Below are 18,825 nucleotides of genomic sequence, written 5' to 3'. Positions count from 1 at the left end.
GGTAATGGCAACCCTGTAAGCTAATGGACTGTTCTTCCCTGCAACGTGCTACCCTGCCTGGGCTTTACTAGGCCAGGATTAGATCTGCAGCTAAGCAAACACACGCAGCCACATGAAATAGATTTTTTCCTTCAGAAAGCCTAATTAACACATCACACATGCATTTTCTTCTATAACATCAGAAACTGGCAACCATGAAGACTTTGCTGTCAAATTGTTATAGTTTGCACCGGGCTGTGAAATGTTTTTCCCCAAGGCAGAGGAATAATGGCAGCTACAAAGTAGAGTGCACGTTTAAAAGATTCAAAATATCATGAAATGCAACTATTAAATAATTTCTTAAAAGGCAGCATTGTCAATGATCACACAAGTCCACCAAGTGTCAGAGCCGAACCCAGAAGAGCTTGTTCCAGCTACGCAGGAATTCATTAAGCTGGCAAGTGCTGGCCCACAGCAATAAATTATCACAGAGCTCTGGGCTGAATGGCACCCAGATGGGAGTATAAATAGATTTGAGAAACCCTTCCCACCTGTTGTTGGCCTCACAGTCAACTCATCCTTCTGCAAACAAGTTACAAACAACACTACTTAACTGCTGTCCCGGGTAAATACACATATATATGCCTTTTCAAAAGCAGTACATCTTTTCCCAGTGAAATATGTTTCCTCTTCTTACATATAAAATTGTGATTGAAGACAGCTACGAGCCAGAAACAATTCGTATTGCAAATGTGCGAAGCTTTGGGGTTTAGGTCAAGTTTTCTTTGCTCAGGCCTATTGTGAGCACAGAATACATCTAGTTAGAAGACTTTATTCTATACAGGATCTCTCAGGTACATTGTCCCCCAAACATGTAAATAAATGACGCCATCATAATGCTGAATAATCAATAACAGCAGCACATGAAACAAAGAAACCTTGGGAAAAGAGGAAGAGGAAGAGAGGACCAGTAAGGACAGGATATGCTGGGACAGATTTATTCCTTATTGGAATTGCACTAAGGAAGATTTTAGGCCCCCACTTACTGGGACAAGACCAATCTGTAAGTTTGCAAAAACATAGCTTCCTCCTGTCAGCCCTGGGCAGGACCAGAAGAGGGTCACACTGTTACCATTACCTTCAAATGGAGTATTAGTTGCAGGACCGGCGGAGAATGAAACATCAGTACCTGCCAGCGGCTGCCAGACTGCGCAGGGAGGTCCCACAGCTGCAGACATCCAGCCTGCAAGGGCATCTCCCAGAGCCATGGGGCTGGTTTGGCCAGAGGGTGGCTGTTCCCCGGGGAAACAGGGACATGGTTTGTATGCACTGGGTGATACTGAAAATAAAAAAAACTGCTAGAACAGTACGGCAGTCAAAGCAATAGAGATCCTAGCTCTGGCACAAGTTCATCTATATGAAAGTCATCTTATTAGTATAGCCAATTTCCCTTCTTGAAATAACATGTACTACTATTTGAATATTTGCACTGACGGAAATGTGTCAGCACTGGGCAGTTTTATAGCCTGATGTACTATATACACTGACAGCATACAAAGAGGACTATTGTGTAGAGGAAGTGTCTCCCTGCATAGATATGTGCACATAGACGTGCGTGCGTCTGTAGAGGAAGCCAGAGCAGCAGCAGTCGAATCACAAGTGACACGAAATTGCAGGCTGTGCCCAAGAGCCTGGGCAGAACTGCAGAGCCGATCGCTGGGCACATACGTCCTTCCCAGGACCCAACAGCGGGTCGTGACAGACCTGGACATCCTGCAGCCTTCGCCGCAGCCTCCAAAGGGGACAGAGTATTTACTTTCTGCTCTCAAACGCAGCAGAGGTGAAACACGCTGTGAAACAGGCTGTGAAAGCAGCGCAGCCTTCATTTATCCAGGACACAGCTATTGGCACAGAGAGAGGCTTTACAAGCTCCTTTACCACTGCCAATTGCATTCAAAAACTATTCAGGGGGCTTTTAAGGATACACAGGGGCAGTTTGTTGGCCAAACAAAATTAGTGTTTTGTTCAGCTAGGGCAGAGCAGAGGCTTAAATGTTCAGGTCAACTCTAATTTTAACTAGAGTGGTTTTCTCACCTCTGCCTGTATCAAAGGCAGTATCACAGTATCAGGATTCAGTGTCAGCTGTCAGAGATTTGGTAGCAATGCAACCACTTTTATTCCCATCATCACTATTTAACAAGGATGAAAATAGCCTCCTCAGTGCAGCCCCCCTCCCTCCACTTGAGACAGAGACTTCAGCAGCTGGTTCCCGAGCCCACCTTTAACCTTGGCAAGAGCAAATTCTACCAGAATCACCTTATTACACTCCATGACCCAGCTGCACCTCTGCAAAAGCAGCTCCCTTCAGGTCCCTTCTTTAATTCTCTGCTCCATCTCTCACAGCAGCACCACGACACAGCATCAATATTATTTACAACAGGAGACTTCAGCCTCCACACCATACTTCAGGTGCATCTTTCCTTCCTTGTCCTCCCTATCTATTTGCTGTGCATTTTTCCATACCATCCCCATCCTCAAAATCCTTTTGCAACTGCCAAGTTCATGCATTTCCATTCCTGCAGGGGTTTGCGGTTACATTTCCACAGGGGAATTCACAGTCTACATAACACATTTGCATGGCAGCAGCACTCTGAAGAGCAGATAAGCCATACCACGAGGCACACACTTTCTCTCTTGGTGAGAAGAAAATGCCCATTTGAGGAAATGATGAATTCAGCAGACTGGATTCAGAGTACACAGCACCAGTCTCTCTGGTCATGCAGCTTCAGAGCTCTACTGTCCCCTTGCACAGGAAGATGGCACAAGACCACTCTTCCCACTCTGTAGGGGAATGTAAGCTTTCCTCACTCCTTTATGGTAGAAGCCATGTTACCTTTTATCCCCCACCTTCCCTTGATGGCAACAACTCTTACCTTCAGCAAGCAGGAGGATCCATCTGTGATAGCCAGGGTCTGTCTTGAGGCTCTGGCAGGATGCAGGGTAGAGTAAGCCAATGTACAAGATTTCCATACATTTCTTTTGCTATACTAACTTCTGTGGGTTAGCAGCTGCACTGCACATTTAATGCGATAATTAAATTAATTAAGCTGGCCCTGCAAGTGCAGCTTGTAGTCTCCTCTCTGGTGAGACTTCTGTAATGAAATTATAATAAAAATAAGTTAGAAAAATTAAATATTTAAATTCTTACTGGTGCTGGAAGAAGGTCCAACACTCCTCTGCCTTTTGTTTGCACCATCCAGAAACCTGAGCAGCTTCTTAATAACTTCTGAGATGTGCACCTGTGCAAACACGTGGCAGGAGAGCTCACCTGAGATGAATTAACCCCTCTGCTTGTCGCTGCAGACAGTCCCATCGTCAGCTAAATTTGATCCACCTGTGGTAGGAGTGCCCCTCTCATGGGGAAACTGTCTCAGCTGGAGAGTTAAAAAAATACAACACCTAGACAGTAAAGAGGTACTGGCAGACAATGCTTTATTCTCATCAACTGTGGGGAACAGTATGCACAAAAGCACCCCTGGAGACCAATAGAGAGGTTAAGAAACCAGTTACATGGGTTACTTATCAAATCTACTTTGCAAGTGCTACAACTAAATGCATAAAAACAGGCTCTGGGAGGTCTCCTACGATGTGCACAAAAGCTTTTCTTTCCCCAAGTGCAGAAACTTCCCCCCACATTCCCAAGGGCCTGAGCGCAGCCGAAGAGGCACAGCAGCATTTACAGGGCTCCAGAGGGAGAGACCAGCAAAGGAGGGAAGTGGCAAGAACAACTTTTGAGGTAGAGGAAGCAAAACCAGGAGGCCCTCTAGAGATGCCAACCGCTAAAAAAAAAAAAAACTTGCCTGTTAAAATAGGCAGTAGCGAACTGCAGGTGCTTAATGAAGTGACATAGCTCAAGATTTGGTATTCCAACTCAGCTACCCTCTAACATTCTCCAGTGTTTCACCTTTAGCATTTGGGTGCACACACAAACTATGCACACACCTGTCACACCTGCAAAACAACTGCACACTACCAGGCTGTTGCTGTTTCTGGTAAGCTGTTAGAAAAATTCCTCAAGGTGCTAAGCTCCAAAATGCTCTAGCAGATCTGCAAGGACTATGGCTCCCACCAGGCTCTGCAGGATCTCCAGAGACACCAGTGTTTCAGACCCAGGTCCCTGGCCTAGGTCACATGCCAAGAGTTCCTGAGCACTCCCAGCTACCAAAATTTGGGAGTTAAAAACCAAAAACAGCAGCAAAAAAAAATATTTTAGAAGAGCCTACTAAATAATTTCACTGCTTTAGTACTGTACTAAAAAGAAAAAGAGATTCCTTAAGAGGTAACACTGTACAACAACAGTACCTGGCAAGCTGGAATTCTGTATAGCTTTAGACATGGCAAACAATGCAGCAAATAAACATAACAGCCCAAGCTCCCTGGGATGGGCAGATCTCCCTGCAGTGTTCTTTGGCCCCCCAGCTTCCTACAAGTTCCTTGTGCCTGTCAAAAACCTGTCAAGGCTCTTTTAACCTTCCATGGGCCCAGTGTGCCTCATGTTGTTATTTTCCTATTTTTTCTTCTCCCCAAAACTTCCATTTTTCTTTTTTTCCAAACTCTGCCAGTATATGGAGGAATATATGAACATAGATCAGGCTGCTCTGTTTTGATATCTGACTATACAGATGCACCAACACCTTCTGCTTTCAGCCCTTCCTCTCTTCTCTCATCGCTTCTCCCCTTTATGCTTCCAAACCTTGGTATGGTGAAAGACTGGCACATCCCTTCCTCGTTCCGTTTCCTGAATCTCAGGTTCAAAAGTGCTTTATTGGTCCGCATGTAAGGCAAACCCTTCAATTCTCAAAAGACAGCAAAAATACATTTAGAAGATATATATATTTAAAAAAATTATACCTTGTCCCACAATGCCTGCCCACAGCTTATCTCTCCCCAGCTTCTGTAGGACACCCTCAGCCCACGCACTGCCCAGCACCCCACGTGTCACCCAACACCCCCCTGCAAGGTGGCACAGCCCCCTGCCCCCAACCCCTCTCCTGCACCTCCCCAGGGGTGCCCCAAGGTGCTGGGAGGCAGTTGGATGGCACTGGTCACCTCGCCACATCAGTCCATTCACGGGGGAGCACAAGGGACTACAGACAAGATGCATCCCCTGAAACAGGAAGAAAATTTCAGGACAGCTGGTGAGATTTCTGCAGTCATGGGACTAGGGGTCTGAGCTTGACCTGGACATCTCAGGTATCTGCCATAACACCAGCAGCCACCGGAGACTTGTAAAGGGGCCACCTCGTAGCTTGGCACCTATGGCCCACACTGGCACATACAGTGAGCTGCACATCCTCTGATAACCCCGCCGCATACCCTCTGGGTGAGCAGGTCCTGGTCTCTCATTCTCTGCTTCCTAAATCAAGTCATCTAATCCTATAGCCCAAATGCTTCCAAAGCCCATGTCTTAATTGGTAAGTATATATATATATATATGTACAACTTTTACTTTCTAAGTACGGATATAAATATATTATTTTCCTTTTCACAGTTACAAATTGCATTTACACGTGGGTTTTACTGTTTTGGTATCTATGCAAGCTTCTTAGTGAAGAGGAGCTCAAGATATAAAACTTTTGAAAAGTACTTTATTTTAATTATTTTTTAAAAGCTGACATCAAAATATATTACAGACATCTGTAACTATAAACTCTGTAGGGTAAATCCCATTCTTCAAACACACAGAATAAAACAAATGCCACCGCCATGTCCACCGTTGCCTCTACCTATCCCATCCAGATCTTCTCCATCAGCTTCCTGGATCACACCAAGCCTTCAGACCACATCATCCAGGTCCAAAGCATCCCAGAAGTTTCTCACCACATGCTGAGGCTGGCTGGCGGCATGCTCCTTCAGTTTGGAGCCCATCACATGGTAGATGCTGTTTGCAAGCTTGGCAGCCACAGACCTGACATTGCTGCTTCGGACAGGCAGGACCGTGTTTCCCAGGAAGAACCAGAGCGTGGGCAGGACATAGCGCTTGACAGCTTGGGGTTTCCACGGATAAACAGATCCTACAAGTACTGCCAAGTGAGAGAGACAAGCGTCTTAACAACCTGAATGCAAACAAGTACCTACTTTTATTTTTGGTTCTTGGAAGCCTTTTCTGGCTAGTATCAGCAAGCACAAAGAGCCCGATGATCCAGAAACAGGCAACAGTGGCTGATCATGCACTGAACAGAACAACCAACCTCTGAGGACCTTAATTTCTCCAAATCAGAGGCTTTGTATCCATGATAGACTTAGCAAAGTGAATCATACACCATTTCACTATCCACTTTTGCATTACGAATGACAAAAATGTCAAATCGCTGTTTATTTCCATTAAGAAGTTGTCTAAACCAGCTGCTGAAGATCTTGAAATGCAGCTTGGAGAGGTAATTGAAAGATTTCTAATAAAAAGGACGATTACTTTTTTGTGACCTTTGATGAAAAATGCCAAAAGTCTAATCTGGCAGTTCTCTTTGCTCAGTGGCACACAGCAAATGGCAGTATTATACCACACTTCAAAAGCTCAACCCACAAAAGATGTGTGCTGCTTGACAGTTTCATTAGAAACATCAGTGACTAACTGATGTCTTTGGCAGAATGGTCTAGTTTGAGTTTTTTTCCCCTCATACTTGGTGGTTTCTAATGAACAGCTGTTTCAAACTTCAGGATGACTTAGATAATTACCCAGACCCCATTGCCATGGCTTTTGAACATCTCACAAGTTTAATAGCATTTACCCTCACAGTGTTCTCTGAAACAGGGGGAGAGAAAAAAATCTTACGTAGGGAGCTTAAACTTAGCCAAAAAGCAAGCGTTCTCTCTCATTCTCTCTGAAGTCTGCTCTCAGCTCATTTTCTGAACTGAACTATATTAAATACAAACAAAAATTTACTACCAATAGGCTCCTTGCATGGCAAGTTTTGCTGAGAGATCAAAATCTGAAATGGTCTGGAGACAGAGTTCTTATTTTCTCTTCAGTGGAAATGTTATGCAGTAACCATTCATTATTCTGTAGTGAAAGGACCTTCATTTTCTCTATGCTGTTAAGCTAGCATCAGTCATCAACATTTAAACAGCTCCTGAAAGTACCTAAAAACAATTCTGGTAAGCAGGAAAAAGATTATGGTACCTATTTCAAAACGGGAGTTAATTTGAATTTAAATGCTATTAAACACAGCGGTCACTACAGAGCTTCAGAAGAGAAAGAGCTGTCTGTTCCCACTAAATCCCAGAGAGAACATCTGCTCTCTCTAAAGTAGTCCCAATTTATGTTCAAATGCTTTATTTGAAAAAGAGATTAAAATAACTGTAAAATTACCTTCCATGTTTATGGAGATTTACTTTATTCAAATTATCTTTAAAGGCCCTTTTACATTTGCTATGGCTAAACATGCCTTTTTGAGATTCATAATGAAGAAGCAAAGTGTATTAAACCTTGGATTAAAAGATGCTGGCATAATTAGCAGTGGATTTAGCCCTAATTAAAGCAAGGCTATAAATAGCCTTCTCTAGTATATATCGAGATTATAATTTTTTCCATTCCTTGGCTATTGCTGACATAGCAAGCTACTATTATAAATCAATTATCAGCTGCATTTGTAGTGCGTCAGACGCCACTGATATAGAAATAGACTGTATGCACATCCTGAAATGGTCAGTCCAAGGTTGTATCTGCAATACAGGCAGAGAGCCTCAGTGGGTTGGGCTGAACTGCCCGCTCCTCTGCCCCCAAATCCTGCCTTGCACAAAAACCTTGCTGGTAATATGTGTGTTAAGGTTTCACCTACACTATGACCATGAGGCTCTGCAGGATTCAGCCTCAAAAGTTTCCAACAGGAAAACAAGAATCCCATGATGACAAAAGAAATTGATCCTCAGAAATACCAGTTGCCACAATTTGCTCTAAAGGATGGTCGTTTGCTTTAGAATAGGGACCTCTTACAGACCTCCATGACCTTTACTGTACTGTCCTTCAAAGAGAGGAGCCAGCCAGGGTATTTTTAGCCCCTCTGTTTCCTGGAGGCAGGTCCTGAGATGCCCCAGTAAGACCTCAGTGCTGGAGCCCAAGCACTGTCCTCATCTCATATGCCACACGCCTCTGCAGCAGCGAGGCAAACCCCTGCCAAATACCCCTATACTAGGGTGTGTTTTGCAGGAGGGACACGCTCAGGACCTTCTGGTGTTTGAGGAGCTACTGCACTGTCTATTCAGAGGCGTTCCCTCTGAAGACTTCTTGACTTAGAAGTGGAGATTAGCTGAGGCAGACAATACCTGAGAGATGTTCTGCGACAATCAGCAGAGCTTGGCCGCTGAGGAAACGCACTCGGTGGGCAAGGGCTTGCAGCAGCAATGCGTTATCTGAAAGAGAAACATTTATTTCTGCTCAGTCTTCTGAAGTTCTAAGAAAAAAAAAAAGGGGGGGGGGGGGGGCAGAGGTATCTGCATTTTGTAAAATAAAGTAAATTTCTGCCAGTTTCTGAGTCCTTTTCTTCTTCTTCTTTCTTTCCAGCTTACTTGGGAGGATTTAAAATTCAAAAAGAAAAGCTCTCATTTCACATTTGTAAATCCAAAGTTGACTGCTGTACAAGGAGCTGTGTTAAACATTTCACATCATGGCCCTCAAAATTTAAATAATTTGTAAACAGTGAAAAGGTTTTGCAACCCGAAGCTCTGCAGAAGTGACTTTATCCCTCCCATAAGGAAAAGGGTGAGAAGTCTCAAGAGTCCACGTATCCATTCCCACTTTAAGGTGGTGTTAAATCTTTACATTACCTGTTGGGCTCTATGGACAAGACTCTAATTTACCCTTACAAGAGGGAATTACTGCTCATTGAAACACCATCTGCTCTCGGGGGCTCTTGTAACATCTCAGAAATCAGGCCTTGGCAGAAAGACTGGAAAATGAACTGATTTCCCAATATTTGACTGTTGTTGATTTGGGGTCTTGTTTTCATTTATAAACTGTTGCCTGGATTGGTCTGCAAGCCTCCAGTCTTACCTCTTTGATAAGCCAAGGAAAGCTTTTCTTGGAGGCAGAATGCACGTGAGATGCACTACAATACCTCACAGTGTCACCAGGAGTGGCACTGATAAAGCAGGCAACCTACCTCTTTGTGAACCACTGCAGAGACAAATCCCAAAGTGGTTTTAAGTAGCACTATGCTATTATGTGCTCCTTTTTTGCACAAGATACAAAAAGGAAGTCCCTAATGATTTTCTTGCAAGCATGCAGTAAAGAATTGATCCTGCTATCCTAATTAAGCTTCTGCTTTGGTAATTACACTCTTCTCATTCACCTTTTTAAACAGACACTTCACTTTTTGCCTCACTTGCAGCATTGGCAGACAATGTTTCACACTTGCTGTTCCTCCCCAGAGAGCAACCTTACAGCTACTGCTTTGAAAAAATTGCCCTGAAATCTGGAGATCTTAAAGGAGCACAAAATATTAATTAATCGTTAATACTGGTATCTACATGTATTTTTCAGGGGAACACTGTGGTTTTGGGTGGGTGATGGAGCACTGTTTGCTTGGGTTTTAGGAATCCAAGGCACCGTTCACCTTTCAATGTAAGGGTTTCAAGTACCCTGTGCATTTTCAAACAGTAAAGCTCAAGTCAACAACAAATTTACACAACCATTACTTTAGCTGCCTTGAGAGACCTAAAGACAGAGAAGCTTTTAATGGCTGTTAGAGAAAACAATGTGGCAGGCAGTTCAATTCTTATTAACTCAGCTTAAATCCTCTGCACTACGTTTTAGCTAAACCTGTTGGCCACAGGACAGACAGCCTAGCATTTGCAATATGAGCAAAAGAAGAATCTGCTTCTTCATGCTCTCATTTTCACTAGGTTCCCCTCTTTGGTACATTAACACCCACAGGGGAAATTTCCCTTCCCCTGTTGCAGAGGGCTAGTTCCTCTGAGAGCTACTTGGGCTGCTGGCCTGACTCCACACCCTGGCGTCAGGCAGTAGCCATCTAAAGGGCATTTCTTTCACAACAGAGAACAGAGTAGGAGAGATGTCAGAGGAGAGCAAGATCCATGTCTTGGTCCCATTGCAGTTGGGCTTGATTTGCTGATTCATCCCCATCTACGAGGGGGTTCCTCAAGTGGGACTAGGGTCCAAGGTCACAGCGAATGAATGTGTACGGCCTTCAGCTGGCGACATCCAAGCCAAAGTCAGGGTTAAGCAAAATAAACAATTCAGGCATGATTTGGAAGTAAATTAGTTTGTTTGTAGGTAGAATTTTGGTCTCAGTGATGGGGATTTGGGTTTTTGTTTTGTTTTGTTTTTACATCAAGTAATCAAGCAATTTTCCAACCAGCTTGCATTTTTGCATGGATCATAAAAGGTGACAGATGACAAAGTCTCATCTAAAACTTAGAATCTAAGACATGTCAACACAGGCTCTCGGAGCAATAGCTGGGCTCTTAGCTATGAAACTCACTGGTGCAATGGGGCAAGACATCGCTCTCACTCTAAGCTAGGAGCAATTCTTTAGAGTTCTGGGTGGTTTTTTTTTTTATCATTTGCCACTTGTTTTTAAATTGTAAAGGCAGACGGTTTTAAAGCATGCAGGAAGGTTATGCTTACGCATTTTTTCAGTAGAGCCTTCCTTCCCCCAGTAAAGCCCCAGGTCTTGAATTTTGAAATATTTGTGATTCAGTTGCCTGTTTGAATTTTTGCAAACATCCGTAAAAATGTGCAGAACGAAAAAAAATTATCCCACCTTGTTTGCTTGAACCTGTCTCTGGGTAAAGTCAGTGTGATGACAGACAGATGTGTCTTGCTCCTGTTCTGACATCTGCCAGCATGGAAAATTTACAGTGATCTCTCAGAACTGGTGAGAGGGGAATGAAAGAAAGCTCCATAGAAAACCCTGAAGGGATCTGTTCGCCACATTCTCTGTTAGCAGGATTCTGCAACTTTTCCCTAGCCTTCTGTGAGGCACCACAAAAAATGGGTAAGGGCCAAGGGCAGTATAGGTCTCACACCCTTCTCCCGACTTCATGATCAGGAACAACCCTATACTTGGGACACAAAGAGGCAGCCGGTCAGCAAATTCACTGAGTTCACAAGGCAGCTGACGTGGAGAAAGTTGTTAATTTCCCTTTAAGACCTGCCTCTTCAACACTAAATTTTTCAGGCATATTCACTGAGTGCTGCATTTTCACAGCCGAAATAAATCCGTGTGGCAAGTGAATTTACAGCAGACCTTGGCTATGCAGTTATTTGCTATAGCAATCTTGCCCCACACAGAACAACATGTGGAACAAGCCATCATTTACAACTGGATTTATACCTGTTTGTTCTAAAGAAATGAACTTGGCAAATCATAAATTCCCTTTAAAAAAAGAAGACAAAGAAGAAAGGTGGAAAATAGACAGTACCAGCTAATGCCCATAATGCAGAGCCTTCCAGGAAGCTGTTCTGCAGAAGCTCTGATGGGCCAGTGTCCCTTCATGCCAACAGCAAAGCAATTCATTTGGGGAAGTCCAATTGGGACCAAACAACCTCCAAAAATCCCTTTGTCCCTGAATTCTAGCAAAGTTGTACTTCAGGATTTATTGTTCAGCTCATTCTGTACCAAAGCAGACAAGCAGCACAGAGCCAAAGGCTCCTGGGACTTTGGGGAAATGCTGGTACACATTCAAGCCTGTCTGGAAACTGGTGCATAAGGACTGCACCACCACAGCTTCTGGTTACCCAGCTTACAGTTACAGTCATCAGGAATTCAGGTCCTTTGATATATATATATATATATCATAAATGACATGAGTGATACGTAAACCTAGCATCAACCACAGAACCCCAAGACTTTATATGGAACCTGCTTTTCTGTGGTAGGTTTGTGTGCTAAGCAAACATAAGGGATGGGCTGGAGGTGCGCTCTGCAGGGCAGGTGCTCCCAACCAAATCGAGCCTGAGGATCTCCAAGAGATTTTGGATGACCCTAGTAGGCAACAGAAGACATGCTGCACAGCCTGCAGCGGGCCATATGGTTCAAAACACAGGGCAGATTGGGACCTCACCTTCTCCCTACTGCCAGTACATATTTTACATCAACAGGCATACTTGTGGCCCCATCCTCAAGTGTCCAGAAAGGGGGACCATAATGGGCTCCTTACCCTTCAGGAAGAAGGGAACCAAAGCATTTCTAATCCCACAGACGTGGAGACCTCCAAACTGACTATGGAACAAGCATTTCATCCTTCATCTGATCTCCACTATGCTCTTTCATAACACAGTATCTTACTCAATTCAAGGTCTCAATCCTCGAATTTGAAAGGACACATTCATTTGGGCTTTACATGGCCAAACTACTACCTAAAACTGCAAAATGAGTAACTGAGTTCAAAGCTTGTCATATTGGGGTCAGAATGGGCCAGACACATCTGCTTGGGAGAGCTGCCACTGCCAGAGCGTGGAACAAAGCCCAGTGAGAACAAAGAGCCTCCACCACCCTTCCCACCAAGTGTTTCAAGGAAAAAGCACGTTCCTTTCATCTCATTTTAGTGAAGGTAAACTTAACAGAATGCACAACTTAAATCCAATTCAATACAAACAAAATGCATGCAATTTCCCAGGAGGAAGGGGGGAAACAGTCATGGCAGATGCTAGTCATTTCCCTCATCCTCTTCTAGCAGGAACTTAAAATAATCCCTATAATGTCCTCTCTACTGAATTAATAATCAGGCATGTGATCCAAAGGATAAGCAGCATCCGTTCACCTGCACATCACAACATGATACAACAGACTGGGATACAAAGAATGCAGGCCGAACTTCATAAACATCTTGCAGCAGCTGGATATTTCCCCAGATGACAACAGCAATCAACAGCCTCAATGTTCACTTGGCTCCAAGGTGGAGGAGCTGCAGTTGAAGAGAGTCAATGTCAGAGGTCAGCCTTACCTAGGTGAGCAACGGATGCTTCCAGTGCCTTCAGAGCTGCACCATAAATCCCCAAGTGCTTTGAGTTCAGGTTCTCAGTGACTGCTGCTACCAGAGAGACAAGCACCGGGTGTAAGGCACCTTTAAGCATGATTATCATCAAAGCTAGCGCCTCCAGTGCATGCTGGTTCACTTTCTTGTTGCAATCCTGAAGTCTCAGGACAAAAACGTCAAAAATCTGTTAAGGAAACAAATGACATGAAAGCTGGATTAAAATGTTTTTGCTTCAAGAAGGGATGTAGAAACAAGTACCCAGCAATATAAAATATAAATGTAATCCTTTCTGTCAGCTCAGCACTTGCTAGCACAACTTCACTGTCTTCCTGTGGGCTACTGACTGTAGTGGTTGCACCACCTCATGACAGTTGAAAAGATTTTCATGTTTTATTAAGAGGTTTAAGTGGGGACAGGATAGTTCATATGGTGTTTCTCTTTACCTATAAGTCATTAAATTAATCTAATTTTAGTAATGTAAACCAGTATCTTTAGTATACAGGTAGGAAAACAGGTATTTACGATGCCCATTTTTTCATAAAGTTGTCTCAAGTACTGAAGGCAGTTTTATTTTGCCAAAACAGTGTCTGGATGAGATCCAAGTTTTATCTGTCTCAGAACCTGCATCTGAAGTTTAATGTGCTGGGCAGTTCTTATTAGAGCAGGTTCAGTTCCTTGACAGTCACATTATCAGGCACCATTTTCTGGAAAAAAGCAGCTGTTGGGAGGAGAAGGAAGAGAAGATCTGTCTCTAGCCATATTCCTCTTCTTTCCAAAGAGAAAAAAGGACCCCCAGGAAAGGTGAGAACAGTCTTTCCCAAGCAGGAAAGGGATAAGGACAGAAGTGAACACGCAGAGTTGTGTCTGCACAAAACAAGATAAAGTTTACAGGAGCATCCTTTAAAAAAAAAATTTTTTTTTTTTTTTAAATCAATCCAGCCTGATACTTCTCTCCTAGATCTCAAGCCATTTTTCTTCTAGATGATAACTGCCAAGCTTTCAGTGGCTGGATTTCCTTTATTTCAGCCTAACTGGTAGTAGGGGAAAGTAGAAGCTACAGCAACAGTAAATTCTGTCATCATCTCATGAACAGCAGCAATAGGCATCTGCCAGAGAAATACATCTGGACTGGAACTGAAATTGCCCTGAAGCCTGGAGCTGAATTAAATTATTTTGGGTAAGAAGGGACCAGCCTGTCCCAAACAACTAGTATGTAGTGCCAAGACACACTGAGTTAATTTTACTGGTACAGGCTTGGGGAGGGAGCTAATGGGAAAGGAGCAATAGAGATGCCCTACATACCTGGACAATGTTAGTGGAGATGAACTGGGGGTTGCTTTTGCAGTGCTTTAGGAGGAGGGTCACTCCATCCATTCGTGACCGAAACTCCTTGGCTGTCAAGAGCTTGTAAAGCTCCATGAGCTGTTCATTCTCTTCTGCAGTCCGAAGTGATACGTGAGGGACTGTCTGACGGCGTAAGACGTGTACATCAGAGCCAGACTTCAAACTGGAAAATAAAAACAAGATAAGACCTTTTAGTGATATCATCTTCAGTTAATTGTAAAGAAAACATCTTGGGGAGACTTCCTAATTATATGATTTTGGCTAGATCCTGATCTGAAAAGCAACTTTGATCTCATGACAATCATTACAGGAGACAATCTGCAAGTAATATTATCACTAGGTGTTTCCTTAGGAAAACCAAGGCACTGAGGATGGGATTCATCTCATTTATCTTCAGGTGTCTTCCCAGGTACTCATCTACCATTGCTTTGTAGGGAAAAATAGGCATTACTTCAAAGTTTTAATGCCTTACCTTATGGGAGGTGTCTGTATTATAAGGAAATTAATTACTCTGGAGAAGTGTCTCTGCAACAGCTATGCGAATCTGGACAAATAGCTCAGATGCATCTGAACAAATGAATCCTACCCAGACAGATTAACGGGCATATCTGAAAGGATCCAGAAGATCAGTAACAGAGATAAAAACAGAAGCCAGCCATCCCACTACTATGCTTACATTCCCTAGGGATTGCATCCACAGCTTAACAAATGCAGTGGGAACAGTTCTCTTGGATCAATCTCTCTCTGCAATGACCATGGTGAGATCCTAACCATGCTAGTGAGGCATGTAGTCACCTTCCTGCCACAGCTGAGCAAAATAGAGCTAAATAGATCCACTCTGTTATCAGAGGAGAACAGGTACAAGTAGCTCTCCCACTGGCAAGGGGAAACAGCAAGGACCAAATTCCTACCTCAAATGCTGATTGCAGCACAGGGGAAGAAAACATGCTGCCCATCAATCAACCAGTAATGGCTTTGAATGACATGAATAGCTACAGAAAAAGTCCGTGCTGAGATGTCTGTCGACCAGAACTGCTCAGGAATTGCCTCGCTGGTACTGTTTGAGGTTCAGAAAGCAATGATTCAGCCAGGCCAAACCACACACATGTAAACTGCTGGTTTTGGGAATGGCATCTTGGTTCTAGACTGGGACTTCTCACCAAACCATCCATCTAAAAAAGACTCTACTCAGATAAGAATGCCCTGATTGAAATTACTTGTCCAAGTCAGATAGCAGAGACACGACCCTCTCACAGACTCCACAACCCTGTTCTCACCACTGCGCTGGATCTTCTGAGCTGCAGCCAGTGGCTGTCTCTTCCTCTCTCTCAACTTTTTTGGAAAACCCTCCAGAGAAGTTGTGCTCAGCCTAATGCAGCAGTAAACATTTTTTATCACAGAAGGTTTGTGGGGCAAGGAAACAACCTCTGGCATAGCTCATCACCATCACAAAGATTTTACTGAGGAAGAGATATATAAAGCTTGTCGTGTACATTGTCAGAAATAACAGAAGTGCTCAGTACCCTCCATCATGAGGTAACTTGTTCTGGGTCATCATCAAGCCGCTGTTCCTAGACTTCTTGGGGTCCTTGGCAGATGGAGGTTCACATTTACGGTCTTCTATCATCATCTCCTACATTAATACATAAAAAAAAACATGAATCTATAGAAGATAAAAAAGGAAAATACTTGTGTAAAACACAAGTTATAACCAGGATCACTGCTACCAAGCAAGGCTTAGGAAAACATTTCATAACTTAGAGAGGAAGACAAACCAGAGCATCAGTGATGTCTACTATTTGTTTTCAATAACCCAAGGCAGGTTATAGGTGCTACCATAATGGTCAACAGTATCAAATCTTTAATTCATTGGTCTTGAGCACAAATGAGAATAATGCAAACTGGTAGGGAACAAGCCTTTTTAAAGGGAATAGCAGGAAACTTTTAGACTCGCTGCAGGTTGGCCCATTGTGTTGGGAGCTGATTTGGTTCACACTCAACTCTCCCTATTCCTGCACCAAGGCACATTACTTTCTAGAATGTAAATGGAGAGGAATGAAAAAAACAATAGGGATGATTTTCCACTGGATGCTGAATTCACAAAGCTTCTTCCAGCTCCACAGTGTGTGACAGCAGGGCAGTATTCCCAGAATACAGACAATAGATATACTAATGATTGCCTTGTGCATCTTTTGTATATTTGGAAATTTTCTTTGCGCTACTACTTTGTCTGCTGCAAAGACCTCTATTATGTTCAGAAGCACTATTCTCACTTCCTTGCTTTATTAGGGAGGGATGGGGGGGTGGTGCTGGGTTTTTGTGTCCCTGAAAGTAAAACCATTTTCTCCTACTTCCCTTTCCTGTTTGTGGCTGATATTCAAAATACACCTACTTTACTTCTAACCATACTAGTTCCTTCACTGTCTGCAGATAAATAGGCTAAGGATCAACAGTTCATTCCCAGGAGGAAAATGATTCAGCGGAAGAAGAATGAGATAAAGAAAGATTAGGTATGTTTAATCTCATATTAGCAATCGCAGTACTTGCATGAAGGAGACTTTTCTCCTGCCAAACACTTACTTTCTTAATTGTTGCCATAACATCCTCCAGGTCACGTGAGGGGCCAGACCATTTCAAATACCTATCAAATTTTCGATGACTCATCAACATATTCAGCATCTTCCGTCCATAACACCTAACACAGGAGAGAAATGAATGACTGTTTTTTCTACAGACTATTAGTGTCATTTCTCCCTAGACTTTTGAATAAACAAAAGTGTTAATAAAATAAGCTGATATTTTAAACTTGTCATGTGTCATTCAGCAAAGAGAGATATTTACCTCCACTTAACTGCCACTGAACAATGCTGCCGTCTGAACACAAGAGGCAAGAGGAGAACATGGGGCAACAGGAAAATACAATTTCACTTTGAAATTGTGGGTACATTTCTGTGGGATCACAGGATCCTGTGGGATGTGCAAAGCACATCTGCTTTCTGTCATGGCTTATTTGCAGTGTCTTGCTGCCATAGCATAATAATTTACCTTTCTTTAACTGGTGGAGAAGCTAAGACAAATCACCTTGTGCTTACGATTTATTATTCTATCCCACATGTATGCATGCAGGCAGCTAGTTGCTCATGTGTTCTTGCCATCTATTAATGGGAATTTAAATTAATAAACAAAGAAAGGGTTTTTTTGTTTTTTGATTTGGTTTTGCTGCTATGAAAATATAGCTGTCTTCAAGAGGAAATTGGGAGTTCATTCAGCCACAGACGACAACAATATACAATGATTGGGAAGAAAAAATTGTGGCTACATAGGCAACTAAATCTGCAGAAGGGATTTAGAAAGATTGAATATATTGGTTAAAGGCACCTGGAATTTTTCTAGGACAGTCTTAAACTTACCAGAAATAAATGTTTGGGATAACCTTCAGTGATGAACAGTGGCCAACATTTCAGCTTTGCAATGTGCACATAAGACTGAACAAAATTTTTTGACTGGCTAATCTGAGCTCAGTTGAGCTGAATAAAGAATTATTCAAGTCACAGGAATTTGGCAATGGTCCTTCTTGCTGGACACCTTCATGTTACCCAGTACAGTCATTTCCCCAGGCAACATTATCCACACTACGAAGTAACTTTGTTAATATTTACATTACCTTCTGCTATTTGTGGTTTTATCATTTATAGCTAGGCATCAAACAGTTTTCAAATTTTAGGAGGTGAAATAAAGATCATCACCTTGTGTCCTGATGACAGTCCTGAGCAAGCTTCACCAGTGTGCGCACCAGCAACTCAGTACTGCCAGGCACGGATGACAGGAGCTTCTCGGCTCCAATTTTCTGCAATGTGGTCAGTAGGTGTTCAGCTGCACACTTCCGCACCAGGACGTTGCGGTGCCTGGAAACAAGAGAACAAGCACTGAGGCAGAGGGAAAAGGAGGGCCAGAAGCACAGGCCTCAGTCACAGCATGCTCCCTGTCATTGCTGGGCGAAGGAGGCACATGTTCTCGGTGCAATTTTAGTCAACTGTAGAAGATTCTGTCTTCAGATAAACACAAAGTTGGCATTGTACAGAGGGCCTACCTGCAAGGAAGAGGGAGGAATTCAATCTCCCTGGACTCAGTTAATACTTGATTTCTTTCCTGAAATTAACTCTGAGAAAGAGGGAAGTGAAAGACAATTCATGCTGACTCATCAGAGGGCTCTCACTCTACAGACAGAGCTGCAGCAGGATTGGGGCTTATTCCAGCTGTTTACCTCTAAATCTGCAGACCCTTGAAAAAAAATCAAATGGGGGGAAAAATCCTGTGGGGCATGAAGCTTCAGAATATCCAGCAATGCAGCCAGTTTGTTCTTTGAGGCTCGGCAAGAGGTACATTTGAACATTTTACTCTTTTCGAAAACTGAGGAAAGGGTAGCAGTTGTTTTAGCCAAGCTGTCCTATCTAGAGGGTGCCTATTTGAAACTATCAGGCACAGCACTACTATTTTAAGGCA

General features: G+C 43.1%; 1 protein-coding gene across 1 annotated transcript in view; it reads right to left on the bottom strand.

Moving 5' to 3' along the window:
* Positions 1 to 5,814: 5,814 nt before the first annotated feature.
* TOGARAM2 (TOG array regulator of axonemal microtubules 2) overlaps positions 5,815 to 18,825 on the bottom strand; it is a gene marked incomplete at both ends in the record, with an annotated part of 30,389 nt that continues 17,378 nt past the window's right edge. The window contains 7 exons of the mRNA XM_082480234.1: positions 5,815 to 6,062; positions 8,302 to 8,388; positions 12,946 to 13,162; positions 14,281 to 14,485; positions 15,846 to 15,952; positions 16,903 to 17,017; positions 18,069 to 18,227. Of these exons, the coding sequence (XP_082336360.1) occupies positions 5,815 to 6,062; positions 8,302 to 8,388; positions 12,946 to 13,162; positions 14,281 to 14,485; positions 15,846 to 15,952; positions 16,903 to 17,017; positions 18,069 to 18,227 (1,138 nt within the window). The remainder of the gene's footprint in view (positions 6,063 to 8,301; positions 8,389 to 12,945; positions 13,163 to 14,280; positions 14,486 to 15,845; positions 15,953 to 16,902; positions 17,018 to 18,068; positions 18,228 to 18,825) is intronic.

Source organism: Vanellus vanellus, assembly GCF_965231255.1.
Source record: "Vanellus vanellus genome assembly, chromosome: 3".
Classification (NCBI taxonomy): Eukaryota; Metazoa; Chordata; class Aves; order Charadriiformes; family Charadriidae; genus Vanellus; species Vanellus vanellus.
The sequence above is the reverse complement of the archived record's forward strand: the minus strand, read 5'-3'. Positions and strand labels throughout refer to the sequence as shown.